General features: G+C 40.5%; 1 protein-coding gene across 1 annotated transcript in view; it reads left to right on the forward strand.

The window, feature by feature from the left end:
* Window positions 1-4,214, forward strand: part of SPTLC3 (serine palmitoyltransferase long chain base subunit 3) — a 148,701-nt gene extending 144,487 nt beyond the window's left edge. The window contains exons 18-19 of the mRNA XM_054630083.2: window positions 535-664; window positions 2,997-4,214. Coding sequence (XP_054486058.1) covers window positions 535-664; window positions 2,997-3,110 — 244 coding nt within the window. The 3' untranslated portion in view covers window positions 3,111-4,214. The remainder of the gene's footprint in view (window positions 1-534; window positions 665-2,996) is intronic.
* The last annotated feature ends 13,063 nt before the right edge of the window (window positions 4,215-17,277 follow it).

A 17,277-nucleotide genomic window follows, 5' to 3' on the forward strand; every position in this document is an offset into this window, starting at 1 on the left:
AAGTAGCATAAAGGAAGTGTTGAGCTGTAGGAAGTATTTGTAGGTAGTTTAGGGTGGCTGTGGGCTATAGGTCTTATCATGCTACAGAAGCCTTCCTAACTAGCAGATCAGTTGTAAGAGCAAATAAACAATCACACAGATTGGTTTATTCCTACTGGTGTTCAGGAACCAAGAATTTATACCTTCCACAAACCCAACCTCTTCCATCCTTATGGACTGTGAATGCCCACATGGTTTGACTTGTACTCAGAGACTTTCATTGACATAAATGAATCATGTCTACCTGCAGAGCCCTCTGTGCCATCACATTTCTAGTATTCCACACCCACTTGGCTTCATGAGCTGCTAAGCAGCAAAGAATCTCAGTCCTGCTGGTAAATTTCTGGCTTTTACAGAAATCAGTGGGAATATTCAATCAATTGAAAACAGGATTTTACCTAATGTTGCATTATATGTGAATGTTTTCTGTCTGTGTTCATTTTATTTGGGATAATTTATTTTTGATTTTTCTCCTTCTGCTTTTTCTCTCCTTAGGGCTTTTGCAAGACGCATGTTAGAAAAGAACATCGGGGTGGTCGTGGTTGGGTTTCCAGCTACTCCCATCACAGAGTCCAGGGCTCGCTTTTGTGTGTCAGCTGCACATACACGGGAGATGCTGGACACGGTGAGTGCAGCACATGTCCTGCCCAAATCAACTTCAGGTGCCAAGGAGACCAGGAGAAGCTCTGCCTCTGTTACTTTGAATCTCAATAATTCATTTTTATGTTTGTTTCGTGGCCTTGGCACTTGATCTTTAAAGGCATTTGAGCCTTATACATTTTACTTTCTGAAGTAAGTTATGAGACAGTTAACTTCTTATGTTCTTCTATTTCTAATAGTGACCAAATCTGTCATCACTAATAAAAACCTACATGAAAAGCACAGCAAGACAAAAGTTAAATGCTGTGTCAAAACTATCAGAGTAGGAAACCTGAAACTATATGGAAATAATTGAAAATCAAGTTTTCCATACCCATAGTTCCATTCCATATTTCCATCTGTTTCTTGAACTGCAGAAGTATATGGGACAGCCTTGGGGGTACAGGTGGAAATTGCAAACAGTTTTGGAACTGTTTGAACCTCATCAAGTTTAATTGGTGCTGTCTGGAAAGTTTCAGTTCTGTATCTTTCTCTGATATCAGAAATATCATTAAGACTGTGTTGAGACTTCCATCATAAACCTCTGTTCCAACATGGAAATATGTTTAAAATAAACTCTTTGAAACTTTTCATTTCCTTTTTTTTGCCGAAGGTGTTTTTGGCCTGGCTTGAGATACTTTCATTCTCAGAATAAGCCAACTTGGAGGCCTGAAACAAAGAGGCTTAACAATAAATTTCAGGCTTTGCTTTTCCTCTCTTTGCACGAATGTTGATGGTCAAACCAAAAAATCCATGAACATGGAAATGCATTTGGGTTAAATGTGCCACTGGTTCATGCAGCCAAGCACTGGGGTCTGCAGAGAGCTCCTGAATCTCTTTTTGCATCCTGAGATACACGTGGATGTGGGGGCTGGAGCCCTGCCCTGCTGAGCAGCTCCCATACCAGTGTAGGTAGCTTTAAAACATCAAAAACCTGCTTTGCATGTGTGCAGTGTAAAATTCCTGTTGCTTTTAAAGGTTCAGTAGTTATTAACAAGGTATAATACCAAGGTAGTATTTTGTAGAACAGAGCATAGCTATGTTCTTGTGTTGGTCCTTACCAGCTTTTGCTGTTTGACTGTGAGGATTTTGGTTTATGTAACAGGCAATGAAGTTGATCTGAAGATTTATCTCTTGAGGTTGCTGCTTTGATTTTTTTCCTTTCTCCCCACCCCCAAATGTCAAGCCCACCTCATTTTTGGGCCATCATGGTGCATTCACTTCTTGCTACCTGCACCTTGCTGCTTCCAGGGAACGTTTGGCACTCCTCAGCCATCACTGAACATTCTGTGCTTTTGCCACAGTACTTGTGGCTCTCTTACAGCATGGGGGAATGGAAATGCCCTGACTTTAATTACTTGCAGAAAGAAAGCTTTTAGGACAAAAGACTTTGTGACTGTGCCTAAACCCAGGGTAACAACAGGTAACAAGCACAATGAAAACATTTCCCTTTTGTATCTCAGCCTGCAACTAAAGAGAAAAGATCTATGCAAGGGCAAGTTCCCAAGAATAACTTCCTTAATGACCTGGAAGCTATCTTTCTGCATAAACCATTACTAAATTACTTCTTTTTGTTCTAAATTACTTTTTGTTTATGAGCTTGTTTTAGTGGCTTAACAGAAACAGGCTTAAAATCAAAGTTGCTGTTTCCTTCTTTGATGCCAAAAAGTTGGCTGCTCTTGAATGGGGGTCAGATGCTGCAAAACACTGAGCTGCTTCTCTATGGTACAGAGTTCCTCAGCTACTTTTTGAATCCACTGAGAGCTGGGGACACAGCTCAGCAAATTGCATTACAGTATTAATGAAGAAAAATTTGTCCCTGTGATATAGAAAATAATGACATTCACTAAAATGATCTTAAATTATTCAGACTATTTATGCTGACTCTGCTCAGCACTGTGAGCTGAGTACTACCTAAGAAAACGCATTGGCAACCCCAGTCTTTGGGAGCTATAGAGGAATACTGAAGTATAGCCTCTCACATTTCTGTTGCACATGCAAAGATAACTTTTTATCTTGGTTGTTATCTCTCTGTGCTTTTGGAAAAATGTAATTTTTTTTCATCTGTGCTCAATTGATATACTTACTAATAAACCATAACCTACTGAAGGAGTAAATTCCTTTCTCATAGATGCTGTTGTACATCTACAACTGCACTGATGTTCACTGTTGTTGACTGAATGCAAAATTTGCCCATTTGTCCTTTAAACTTTAATTGATTTTTTTTTTAAATTATCTTCTTGTTCTGCAGTAAAGTAAAAGTTAGTAGAAGTTCATTTCTTTTCCAATAGAATTGACAAAGTATCATGGTCTTACAGGTTTTGAATGCTCTGGATGAATTGGGTGATTTTCTACATCTGAAATATTCCCGGTATTCCAAGTCATCTCATCCTGAACTGTATGAAGAATCTAGGCTTGAACTTGAAGATTAAGTTTTCCACCCATGAAAAGAACATTATGATGCTATGAAAGGGCGGAAAACCTGAAAACGAAACAATACAAATGCATTTCTTCCCTTCTAAGGACAATTTTTATTTCTCAGTTAATTGAAAGGAGGGGAAGCTCAGGTGTTGCATCACGTTGTATCAAACTTCTGTATTCAAGAGACTGAAATATTGATACAGATTTGCCTCCCCAGGAGATCTGTCCTTCTTAAGGTATTTTTGATGCAGAATGAATGCATCCATTGATCCAGTTGGTAACGTACAGCTTTTGATATGGCCCTTTTTTATGAAGAGGCTTCAGATAGTCTTAATTGTGACTGAAATAATAAAGTTTAAAAAGTTAATAGATTCCAGTGTAATATAGCTGAGCTTCATCAGTGAGACTGATCTGTTAAAGAGCATAAATCGAGATGCCGGTGTGGACTGCTACAAAGGAATGAGCAGAAAGTGATTTCTTTAACTAAGTTGCACTATTATTCATTTCTCCAAGGACAGAAAGTGTTAGAAAAAGGCTAATGCTGAGAACAAGAAAAGCAGCCTGATGAGATCATGTATTTCTGACAGCAGGTTATGGGAAAGGGAAAATTCCTCCTCTCCACAGACCTTTTCTCGGTCACCTAAATGCACTCTAAACTTTGAATTGTATAAAAATTTGGACTTAAACATAAACAGAAATGCTTTTCTGCCAACTCATTTGACCTACAAACTATCACATCTTATCACTACCTAAGTTCTTCAGCAGTCTTGCTCCCTTTTTGTGGGGCAGTAGTAAATAATTTTAATAAACATTTAACTTTCCCATAAAAACCTTGATCAAAACAGTCAGATACTTGCAGTTCACAAACTGCAGATGACATTTATGGGCTCATTCCTAAGTTTCTTGAACTACTTATGGGCCTCATAAATTGACTAACAAGTACATAATGCTGAAGCTGTTAGTAATGCAGAATGTGAAGTTCAGGATACCATTAGCAGTTCTGCCACCTGCTAAACAGAAAACTCCACCATTTCTATACATGCTACAGTCATCCATGAAATAACATTTCTTGAAATATTTTTGTCTGTTTTATGCATATTAGAGGTTGTTCTGTCCAGGGTTGGGGGTTTTTTTTTTGGGGGGGGAGGGGGTTTGAGTCTTTTTTTTTTTAATAATTATTGTATCTCCTGAAGAGGAAGATGCCCTTGTCCCCTTGTCCACTGCCCGAGTGACAAACGCTCAAGGCTACTGAAGGAATTGTTCCAGCCAGCAGCTTCCCTGCAATGCCAGCAGCCACAAGCATCAGGGCTGTGTGGGCTGGTGCTGGAAGGAGATTGCAGGCTTTTTCTTATTTTTTTTTCCCCAGCGTTGAACAGCAGTTCTGCAGCTTTAAGAATGAACTCCAAACAATTCCACGCTATCAAATGTCATTGTAAACACATCAGATGAGGGATGTTTAGCTTTCTGTTGCACAGATGTACCACACTTTCATGTTCTCTTGAAAGCTGTGGTGTAAACTTAACCCACAGCTGCAATATTAGATTTAAGAAGAGAACAATTAAATTGTGGAGTACCAATTACACTATATTACTCCCTGCTTGTTAAAGCAGCTTTCAGGATCTAACAAGGCTGACTGATTATGAGGGACCATTTTTTGTTGGATTTTTGTTGTTGTTGTTGTGCAAGTTAATAAAAATCCAGTGGTGCTATAACTTTAAGAATTGATTACAACACATTCCGTAATCCCAAATGTCGGCTTTGGGAAATATTTATCAAGGGCTGGGGGAGGACTAAGTGTGTGTCATGTGATTCTTCACTCTGGTAGATGGACTGGAAAAGCATTGCAGAGGTTCAGGGGAGCTGTGTTTGTGGATAAGAGCAAACTCACTGTATAAATATATTTAAATACTAGAGCACAGGACAAGGAGAAATTAGGAAACTTCATCTCTGAGTACTCTGGCAGTTTGTGGTGCACAGCTTTGTTACAGGGTGAGGGCACTTACTGTGAAAGGATGGGTGGAGAAATTTCTGCAACCTGTTCCTTGAGGAAAAGTACTGGATTTGACATATTGCTTTTGGATCTCTATTGCTGAACTTCTGCAGCCAGATCCTCAGTTGACTTCTGACCTTCCATTTTGGGGTATACAGCCACAGTTTATATTTCAGCAAACATTATTACATGTACTGTTGCAGGCAACACACTGTTTCCCTCAAAGAGAGGCCTGAGACTGATTAAACTACAGAGTGATCACTTTCTGTACCCCAATAGGGGAATGTTTTCAGTCTGAAGCCGAATTCTTCCTGCCCTCAGAACATTACTCTCACTCATATTAAGGAGACAGGACAGCTATTTTTTAGAGACTGTCAGTTGATTTATTATGTGCTCTCTTCTGATTTCTTCCATCCCTTATACACTAGAGAAAGTACAGACTGACTACCCCTGGCCTTGGGGAACAGTTAGGGAGAAATCTCTGCTCCACTGGTGCAATAATAAAACTCCCAGGAACTTAAAGAAATCACTTTAGTCTTCTAGATTTTCCCCATGAAGTTTATAGTCTGGCACTTGCTTTTCTAACAGTGTGGAGTTTTTCCTGGCTTACTTCAATTTTTATAGATTTAGAGTTGATCAGCATTTGAAGACTCTATTTTAGCTGGTGTCTGAAAAAATCTGATGGAGTACCCATTAGGGAATTTGCACCTCTAGCACAGGATCACGTATTTCCTAGAATGTGCTCCCTCTTCAGGCTCACGTGTTCTTGGAAAACATAGTTCTCTCTAATTGCTTCAGAAGGATTTGAAGAGCTGCCTTCCATAAATTTAAAAAATGCTCAAGTTGTCATATTTTCATCCAGTGGATACATGAAGTATAACTACACCAACTTTTTGTGGGCAAGCTGCATCCTGTTATCCTATGTAAAGTCTTGATTGACCTTTATGATATGGGAAAATATCACATAGCTAGAGTTTCTGTTTGACAGAGAAACTGAATTGTTTGCCCTTTCCTGCACCTTTATCCTTCCTCATCTTTTAGAAAGTCTTCATTGCCTAAGCTTATCAAACTTGTCAAGGTGGTTCTGTCTTTTTCTATTGTTCTCTCCATTCTGCTGTTCTCTGTTGGGGGAATCAGGCAGCTGCAGTGGACCTGAGTGCAACAGTTGGCTTTCTGGGCATAGCCTCACTGCCTGCTTTTCCGGGTATTCTCATCAGCTCTTCCCAACTTAATCTTTCCTTTTCAAGTAAAAAAGTTGTTTGTTTTTCTTTTCTTGATAAATTCAACATGATGGTGATAAATTCCTATGATGAACCAAATCTGAACTACCCAAGCTGTTGAACCAAGAATGGGCTTGTTCTGTCATTTATACAAGTGTAGATCAGGTTAAGTCTTGCTTTGAAGTCAGTACTGTTGGTTGAAAACTAGTACAATTAATTACTAGTACAACTTACAACTAGTACTATTTAAAAATAGTACAATTGTGAGAGGAACCTGCCAGTGTGAGGTGAGCTGCCTGCATTTGTTTCAGAGGGGTTTGAACACTGGTGTCTCTGGACTGTTTCACAGCTGCTGCTCTTCACAGGGGACCAAGATATGAAGTGGATCTATTTAAGGTAGGATTTCAGCTGGGTTTTCTTTTTTTTTTTAGCAAAATGTTTGGTTGAAGGTGTGTTGCATATTTCCCTGTCCTGCTGTGACAGGGAACAAAGTAGTGATGTAAGAAAAGCAGTCTGTACTAAAGGTGTTTATGTACTTTGAAATCCATAGAGTTTCTCTTACATATGATCTGCTTTGTATTTGTGCATGAGATTTAACTGCTCTTCAATTTAAAACATAGATCAGGACTAAATTTTAAAGAAACCATATACCACCAGCTGAGAAATGGCAGATTTCATGCCATGATTGGAAGCTGAACAGTAGATGCCTTCAAAAACAGCATCTAGGTGTTCCCTTCATTAACTCACACATCCAGGGTGGTTTGTGCTCCCTGCAGATCAGTCACAAGATAATGAGGACTCACTTTATCCATTTCAGAGGCAGAGCTTCAGGCTTGTCAAGCTGGTCCCAAAACCACACAAAATCATAGTTCAGCACCATTGGAACAAGAGTCCAGGGTCTGAGTTAGGCTGGTTGCTCAGCACTTACTAAAGAGAGGAGTGTGTTTCCACATATGTAGCATGTCACTGACAAGTGGCATGAGGAACCAAAGATAAATGCACTTATACCACGTGCTAACCAAATGAAAAGCCTAAGTGTAGTGCCATTACAGGATCTGGAGAGATGTGGTAGACCTGGAGACTTGGACTGGGTCCAGTTGTGTACAGGGAGCAAGTGCAGGTTCTGATCACAAACTCCATGCTTCTTCTCTCCCCACTTCACTCTTGGAACCAGTCTTAAAGGTGCAAAACTTATTATCCAGCATAAACAGAACAGACAATTGGGCATACAAGCATCATAAAGTCACCCCAGGACATCTGTGCAGAACCTGTTCTGTGCATTGCTGGGGATTCTACTTTCATGTGGGAGCTGCTTTTCCAGCGACCCTCACATCAAGGACACAGCTACTCTCAGAGTGGCCAGAAGAGGCATGATGTTTTTTATTGTTCCAGGACCATCTATTTACACTTTTGGCAATTCCTGATGTGCTGAACATCCTGATACAAACTCTCTGACTCCCACTGCATACTCCATTACCCATATTTTACAATCTGCTCAATGAACCACTGTAACCTAAGAATTAGAGCTCTAAACTGCATACAAGAGACCCAGTTCTGATCTGCCTCTGTTCTGCTAAGCAATTGCAGATGAGAAACATTAGTGTTCCTTGCCTCATTTCTATCCCTCTATAGGACTCTGATAGCAATCCTAATTTGTTTGTAAAACAATAAGTTGAACTGATGAGAAGAGCTACAAGAGTGAAATGTTGCTATTATCTGAGTGATCTTTTAATTTCTACATCTCAGAATGTCTCCATTAATCCTGTAAAAGTCACAAGTACTCTGTTTACGAGATCTAGAGTATGAAACAGTACAATGATGAAGGCTAATTATAAATCATAGGAAAAAAAATTCTGGTAAACAGATTCCTTTAACATTTCCATTCTGTGCAGGCTTTGTCAGTGTCTTACGACAACGATGCCAGTTGGATCAGAAAGCTTTTTAAAATGTGAATCTATCTTTTCAAAGATTTGTAGCCAAGCCTTTCCAGTTTGTTAAAATGTAATTAGTGTCTGCTTGTTAATATAATGTTCATTGATTTTTAAAGTACACAGACTTCAAAGCTAGAAACAAATAAATAAAAAGAGGGATAATTCAAACCAGAGTGGAACAGCTCGGACAGTTTTACTCTTTTTTTGCCAGGATCCTGAAGCTGTTGTGTTCAAACAATGCCACAGTTTCAGTGGAAATGTGAAGATTAAATCCAAACCCTGCATGTCAGCTATTTTTTTGTAAATGACTATCCAGGATTTTAATAAAATGTCCAACCACAATAGATTATGTTGCAGAGATTTTTATTGTCTAACAGCTTGTGATAGTCTTCTGTTTCTCTAACATGTATTATATACCAGTGCACCTAGCAAGAATCCATGGAATTTTGGTACCTAATTCAGTTATGCTCTTCTGAAGAATAATTTGAAAGGGACAAAAGAGGAAAGGGTTCATAGGATGATGGATGGTTGCAGAATCTCCCAGTTTCACATCAGGGCACAAGATGGAAGGTATATAAATATAGAACATAATTTGACCACACTCATGGACAAAATAATGCCAGTGCAAAAAAGACAAGTGGACATAACTTGAAATTCAGACAGAAATTCAAAGATGTGATTGAGGAACATCCTGAGGAGAGAGCAGAAGCAACACTAGCACTCAACTCCTCAATAGGAAGGTGGCCTTGAGAGCAAAAAGATGGAAAGGGATATCCATGAGACAACTCTAGCCAAGAGCAGGAGAGAGGATGAAATTAGCTACTGTGGGAGAGATTAAGCCGAGCAACAAATTTATTCAGCTAGAGGAGGAAGACAATTCAGAGGCAAAGAAGAAAGAAAGGGAAACTACCCCCCAAAGACCAAATGACAGGACAGTGGAGACAGCCAGGACTGAGACTCCACAGCAGAGAATGAAGGGGGAAATAAAAGACAGACATTTTCACACAGGAGGGAGAAAAGATCCCACCACACCAGTGGTGTCCATGGACAGGGGTGTCCATGGCAGTAGAGAGGTTCCTTGGTGGTTTGGAACATGGAAGGAACAATGTGGAGCCAAAAAGCAGAGAGATGCCTTGTTCTTCCATGAGTAGGAATGTTAGATGTGAACCAAGGGCAAAGAAAATAAGGAAAACTGGTGGAATTAAGGATTGTCTTCTATTCAGGACAAGTGATACTGTGGAAACAGGTGAAGAACAACCCCAACAGAGAGAGGACAGTGCTTTAAATTACAGATGCTCTGGGATTTTCTTCCACAAAACTCTTCCAGTCCCAATGGAAAATGATAAGCTAATAAAAAAATTCTATTTCCTCAGAACTAGCCCTGTGAAGGAAGCTGCTGACAGGCAAGCAGCTACAGCAGATTCCTCTGAATGGAGCAGGCTCCATTTGGCTACTTGTGATACTTGCCTTCCAGGACTGAAAATTGCAGTGAGTAAAGCCAGCTTTCAAGTGTAAAACAGCGAGAAACGGGCACAAGAGCCCTGTCTGATTTTCATGCTGGGTTTTAACAGATGGCTAAAGAATATCCTGATGGTGAATATAGAAAGGGACCATGGACCCCAAAAGAAGAAAGGAATACTGGCAACAAAATATTCATTCTGAATATACATGAAGATTTTTTTTTTTTTCCTTAAAGGTTTTGGAATTGCCATTCACTTTAAAATTGCAGATTTGCTGTGTGATGCCATCCATGGTGAGCACAGAAGGAGTTTAGATGTGTCATGACATCTAAGCTTTGTATACAATATAAGTGTTCTAGTCTCTATCTGTTCTTTAAAAATTAAGAGGCCACCTAAGTTTTGAAATGGCTGCACAGTCACGTTAGACAGTACTGACAGGAGATGTAGGCAGTGAAAACACTTTACCAAGTGGTGAAAAAGAAAGTGCCAAAGGACAAAGGTTTGTCTTTTCACTGAGTTCAGGATTGTCCAGTTACTTTAGAAACCACTATTTGTAACAATCTCCTGGTCTGAGTCTTGTTGAGTCATCCCATGAGGCTGCAGACATGGCTTGGCTTAAGCCATTTCAATAATAAATCTCCATTACCTTGGTTGGCTTTGACTTCACCAAGCTCTGGATAAAAGCACCTCAGCAGGCAGACAGGAGATAGAAGATCATAAATTGCTACAGAGTTTAGGTGATGGCAACTTTCAAAACAGGGATGATACTGATGACCACGAGGGAGCAGCAACTGCTTTCTTTGATACTTCTGAAGCCAGCAGGAATAATTGTCCTTGGAGTTGCCCATGGATGCAGCATGATGTGTTTCTCATCTACCTACAGTTAAATCACCAGCAGCCAAAACATCAGTGAAGGGTGGAGAGATCAGAAGCTCAGGGTCTTCTTTAAGTCAGATTTTAATTTCATGATCATCTTATGGATTTGCATCTCAGTGATGTCTTGGGGAGAGTCCTGGGGGAGAAGAGTGGCCAGGGAGAATCTTCTTGACCTCACAACTTATGTAGTCCTCTCATTCTGCAATAGGAAGTAAGTTCAGATCTTGTAGGCACAGGACAAGTGGCAAGGAAGAACAATGCTGTGGTAAGAAAGCACCAAGTGAGAGCTCTGAAACATCTACCTGAGAGAAATGGTGCAAATAAGATGAAAGCACATTATAATGGGTCTGCTAGCCGTAAAAAGAGAGGCAAAAATTTGAGTCATGACTGAGTGAAGTTTACTGCCTATGGCAGCAACAAAATAAAGTCAAAGATTTGACTATGAATGTGCCCAACGTGGTGGCAGAGGTGTGATGAAACACAGCCTGCAGCACTGAGATGTACACAGCATATGGATGAGAAACCAGGAAAAATAAAAGGCAATTTTGGAAAGACTTAAAATAATTGAGGGGAGGGGAGATAGCCTGGATCCAAACACCCCAAAATTAATTGATACAGGGGAACTGGAGACCTAGAGGAGTAATCAAGAGCTTGCTTAGGCAATGGAAATTTTCCCATGGAAGAGAAGTTGTAGGGTGGGTCACAATCAGTCAGCAGAGGATTAGATAACACACTCAGGGGAACAAGGCAGGGATAAAGTGATGCTAGGTGTGCAGGGCTGGATTTGGGGACCCACAAGGCCCTGTCCAGCTTAATCATCTACGATTCCATGGAGACAGCAGTGAAAGACCTCCATTGTCTCCCTGAGAACTAATTTTGCTAGGTATGGGCTTAGGTCACGTATTACAAATAGGTCTCTTTTATGTAGGATTCTAGTTTGGAGTTTGCAGTGATTGATGGATTCATTAAAACGTCATCACTGCAAGGGACAAGAATTTTTGGTTTAAAAATAAATAAATGACGACAGAAACAGCCAAAGAGCCTTCTGCTTTTTTTTTTTTTTCTGATCCTCCCTGCAGCTTAACATGCTTCAGGAGACTATTTGGTGGCAGAGAGAGGAGACAGGATAAGAAAGGATTAGCAAGGGATATCAGCAATTCACTTAGGTCTTTGGCTACCTGGTCATTCTTGAATTCTACCTCCCAGTATCTTTGTTTTTATGAATGTCATGTAAGTATCATTTTGGTGCCTAATAATACTTACATTCTGATCTCCCATTTGGTCTGGAAAAGGCACTTGGCCAAATTCTCATATGGTTATAACTGAACTTTGTTGTACAGATGTGAGCAGAGTTGCACTTGAAGATCCAGCCCGCTGGATTGCTGCTTGTACAGCTGCACTGTCTTTTTAAAGCCAAATTAGTCGGTATAGAAAGATTTTCTCCACAGAATCTGGCTGTCATCCTTGTGACAGTATGTTATATTTTCAAGTAGATCCCATGGGCCAAATTAATTGTACTGCTCTACTGATGTCAGTCATGTTACCCCAAGTGTGAATTTCGCCCCATTGTTCTAAGGTTAATAGAGATTTTTTTTTTTGGGGGGGGGGGTGGGGGGGGGGGTTAATGAAAGTGGATCATAAAATATTCTTGGATTTTCATCTGGTTTTGCTTATAATAATTATCCTTTCCCAGAGCTGAGTAGTAGAGAAAATATCCATATTCTCCAATGTCTGGTATAAATTGCACTGCTTGTTTGCTGCAGCCCAAGACATGGGCTAAGGACAGAAATTGATGCATTTGCCCATGTGTCTACGGACATGGCAAAGCCTCTTACAGTTCTCTGGCCTATGTCAATGAAACACATTGATTGATTTTCAGTGGCCTTTTGTACTTTAGAAGAAACTCTCCTGGCAGCAAATGCATCAAGATAACATTAAATTCCACCCTTTGTTATTAATGGAGACAAAAGACATGTTCTTTTTAACTGGTTTCCATCTTTTTGAAATAATATCTGAATGACTTACAGAATTAATACTGCCAGAGAGAGCCAGTACATTTTTACTGACAGCTTGCACCAAATTAGGTCAGAGAAGATATGGGGTGTGATCACAGTAAAATTAGCTGAACCAGGCAGTGGTTACAGGTGGTTCCTAGTCCTGATCTAATAACATACCTGAGGGAAAGTGCAGTTGGGACACCACTGCTGTCATTTTGGAGAGGGAGGCTGGCTATCCCTGCCTGGCCACTGCTGGATTGCACTTGCTGAGTGTCATATCTGGTGCTCCCACATTTGTGGTGTATGGAATGCCAAGAATCAGAGTGGTCTGGTTGAATTATTGCACCACTGTTCAGTCCAGTTCTGAGGAATATCAATGAAAAAGTTTAAGTGGATAGAGGATATGTCCTGAAATGCCATATAAGGATTAGAAGGAACCTTTTAAATCATAAATTTATTTATAGCAAATCCTAACACCTGGAGCTCTCCAACCCTCTCTAAACCAGTTGGATGCCTCACAAACTCTTGTTCACCAAACCTTTTGCTCAATTTGACATTGCAATGGATAATCACTGAACAGGAGTACCCCTGATTCACACAAAGGCATCAGCCAAAGACCTTGACCTCCTGAATAAATCTTCGAAGAAATAGGTGTGAAAATGAAGATGTGGACCTGGTACTGCCTCTCCAGCTTAGGAATCTGTCTCTGTGGGTACATTTGAGGCTTAATCTGGGGCAACCAACACCAAGAGTCCACAAGAACTGCAAGGAACTATGGATCCAAAGGAGCTCTTTCTCTCTGAGCTCAGCTTCCTCTACCCTAACACACTCCTGCAGCATATCTGGCCCTCTGGGTGTTTAATGAAGAATCAAGACCAGTTCTACATCAGTGGTGTTGAGAGTGGGAGTTATTCTTGAAAAAGGATTGCTGATATTGGATCAGCCCTAAAAGTAGTGGTGAAAGCTCTTCCCTGATTATGCAATTTTCTTCTCTTTCTGTTGTGAGTAGTGGTGGAAGAAAATGCAGAGATTGACCCTGTGCTCATGTAAACAGAGTATCTGTGAAAACCATACTTCTTGATGAAAGGAAAATAATATCCTGAGCAAACGGATAGGAGGTACCCTAACAAAAAGAAAACAAAAAAAAGACAAGAGGGATCTCTAACTCCTAGCAAAGTATTTTTTCTTTTCTTCCTCCCCACCAGAAGAATGAGCTAAAGCAGCTGAATCTGTGTTTTTTGAAAATTTATGGAGAGTTTCTTAAAGACAGATCATTAGCCAAAAATCTCTCTCTTGCTGGATTTGTCCTAATTTGACATAAATGTTTAAGTACCCTTTTCCTTCACAATTTAGGATTTTATTGCAGATCATTTTAATGTCAAAGGCTCAACTTTCAGTAGCATAAATTTCTCTCTGGTGTTTGTGGGAGAAATGTCAGCTGGACAGAGCTGCATGTACTGCAGGGCATGCTTCATGCTGTTTTTCAGTGCTCTATCTACTGACTGCTGCTCCTCACTGCCTGGGAACTCCTTTTTTTGCTATCTGTTTATCTGCCTTCAGAGGCACTCTGTGACTTCAGTGCCACTCTCCTGTCCCATTAAAATGGTTCCATGTATGCACAGCCTTAAAATACACAAGTGCAAAACAGGAGACAATTCCTTTTCTGTGGTAAAATAAGGTAAAATACTTTTAAAGGTCAGCCTTTAAAATGGGGTTGATGGAAAGTTAGAGAAACATGTCTGCTGTCAAAGATTTTCTCCTAGTGATGTCTCCATCCAGTGGTGTTCTCCTAAAGATCTGGATCTCCTAAAGATCTGTTCTTCTAAAGGATGGATCATTTTATCCAGTTTTAACAAGTGAAGCCCTGGTATCCTTAAAAATGATTGAAGCTGGAGCAAAGCTTTCTTAATGAAACTCAAAACCAGGTAAAAGTGCCTGCTTTAGGAGGTTTCATAAAATCCTGCAATTCAGGTCAGTTGTGCTGCTGTGTGCAAGCTGGGGCAGAGTTAATGGAAGTGCAGGAAATGTATTGTAACCAGGCAGTGCTGGGCAATCCAGGCACCTCCTGCTGCTGCTGAAGCCAGCACCACTCAGCAATTTGCCAGGGGAGATTTTAGATGGACTTGAATTGCAGAAATTGAGTGTACCTTTAAGGAAGCTGAGTACATCAGATTCAAAACCAGGACAGATTACTAGTCCACAGAAACAAATATTATCCATTTCCATCCTGATCTGGCTGAAGCCAAGTGTTACAACCTTGTGTCCAAGCCTCAAGGATGAGATTTTTGTCTCTTGTTTATAGCATGCTCTACTTTATATCAACATTTCTTGGGGACCTTCTTACCTCATAAGGTATATGGGAAATTCCAGAGAACTAGAACTGAGCAAATGCTTCACTATTTTAGAAGGATGAAGGAGGTGACCTCTTTCCCCAAGGAAATACAGGCCAGTGAACCTGATGTCAGTTCTGACAACTGCAAGAAAATCAGGTGCACAAAGGAGGTAACATTAAGTTCAAGAGATTGTGGCATAAATGACACCAGTCATTATAGTTTTCATCATAAAAATAGTGGTACAAAATAATTTTAGTGGTAGAAAATAGTGTCACTATTAGTGGCACTATACACTATAGTGATACAAAATAATGTCACTACCCAAGGTGCAGTGCACATTAAGTGAGTAAATTGATATAAAAGGTATCAGGAGGGTATTTTTATCAAGGTCCTGCAATGATTTGTTCTTTCCCCCAAGCTGTTCATAATTGTCATAAAGGATTTAGAAGAAAAAAATAAATAAATCAGCTGCTGGAAAAGTTGCAGATATGCCACAGTGGTAAATAAACAAAACAGGCCAACTCTGTGAGGCAAACTGCAACACTTGGCAAAGTGGACTCCTCTGAACATGTGATTTAAACCAGCAAAATGCAAGGGTTTAGATCTGAGAAGAAAGAGTGCAGATGACATTTACACCCTGGCAGCAGTGACTGTCACAGCTTGGCCCAGGTACAGCCTGTGGGATTCATCAGTGCATGCACAAGAACAGATTAAATCCAATCTCAGACCTCCTAAAATCTGTTTGTGTCAAATCCCTGTAATCAGTTGTTCTCATTAGCCAGACCCCTCTGTTCTCAACCACTGAGTAGACTTTAGTGAAAATTTGCCTGTTTAGGACAATTTTTCCCCATTTTCCCACAAGCTGGAAAAAGGCAGAAGTATCTGACTTTGAACTTGAAACTTAAATGTTTCTTCTCCCTCTGAAATGCCTTATCATCTGTAGTGACTATCCTGAAGGTTGCCACTTATTACACCAATTACCTGACAAGAGACCAAGTTTTAGGGCAGCTCTGCCAATTTTGAGAGAAGAAACAAGAGGCCCTGTGGAAATCAAAGTCAAAACATCACTAAAGATCCAATGGATAAATGGTGATGTTTGACTGGAAAGGGTCACTCTTGCTTTCTTGAAGCTCATGAACCCTGCAAGGCTGAGCAGTTGATATGGTTTTTCCTTTTAGGTAAGAAAGTATTTCTCAGGTATTCAAATGATAAAAATGCCAGGATTAAGTTATCTGTGCAAACTAAAGTAATTTTCCTTGTGAATGGGGATTAGGATAGCTTCTCATCACATGACTGCTCAATTTTCCCACAGGTCCCCTACCTTAATTATTTCCCATTTGCATTACTAATTAATACAGGCTCCCAAGTTCTATGTGACATCTGAAAATGCAGCACAATCTGTAAATCACTGGGATGCTCTTGGAAAGCATCCCATTGAGTCATCACTGAGCAGGTAAAATGCCAAAAATGAACATCAGCCAGCCCCACAGCTGGGGATATAGGACAGGTAGAGAGTCAGAGGGATTTCCTTACCCTCTTGGACTTCTTATTTTAACCACAGGAGAAGCTGCAACACTGCACTGGTGACAATCCAGCCATTTCTATGGAGGCTCTTGCTTGTTGGTACAAATACTGGAAAGATGTGTTGTCAAGCTCTAGAAAGAGGCAGTGCACACTTACACACCTGCCCATGTTCATCTCACTGGGAGCACTCCAAGATGGTTTTTATCTGAATGTTCATGTGATTAAAAAGCAGACACCATACCCAGAGCAGGGCTGCAGTCTTTGCATTAATCAAATGCAATATTGTCCTCTCTGGAAAATGCTTGTGGCTGGCAATTTACAGCATTTGCCAGCCCTTCCTTGTTAAAGATGCATGTCTTTCCAGCACTGCTGAATAACATCCCTTTTCTGAGCTTTTTGGTGAAGCTGGGTTCCCTCTGTAGTCCTAAAGCTGCACATTCCTGCTGTACCTTTCCTTGCTTTCTGTGAGCTACAGCCTGTCCTTCCTTCTGGCCTGATGAGCACAATGAGACCTGAACAAAAGCACAGCATTTTCACTGAAGGGACCTCCAAGTTCAATCAAACCTCTCACAGCTTCTGTGTGTGGCAGCAAAATAAGGACAGAGGCACAAAGTGGCAGAGCAGTGCTGGTTAGAGAGCTCAGCACCAGGGCACAGTGCTTATCATGTGTGATGGTGACACATCCCTTTTTGCCTGCTTGGCTGGATTTCTTTCTCTTTTGGTGTGCTTAGATTAATGTCAGGGGCTCTGTCAGAAAGGGGCAAGTCACAGAGCCAGGCTGCTCCTGCCTGTTCCTTGTTCCTCCAGTTCCAACCTTCTGGGACAGCCAAGCTATCCACTTCCAAGG

The sequence above is a fragment of the Agelaius phoeniceus genome, chromosome 3 (assembly GCF_051311805.1).
Source record: "Agelaius phoeniceus isolate bAgePho1 chromosome 3, bAgePho1.hap1, whole genome shotgun sequence".
NCBI lineage: Eukaryota > Metazoa > Chordata > Aves > Passeriformes > Icteridae > Agelaius > Agelaius phoeniceus.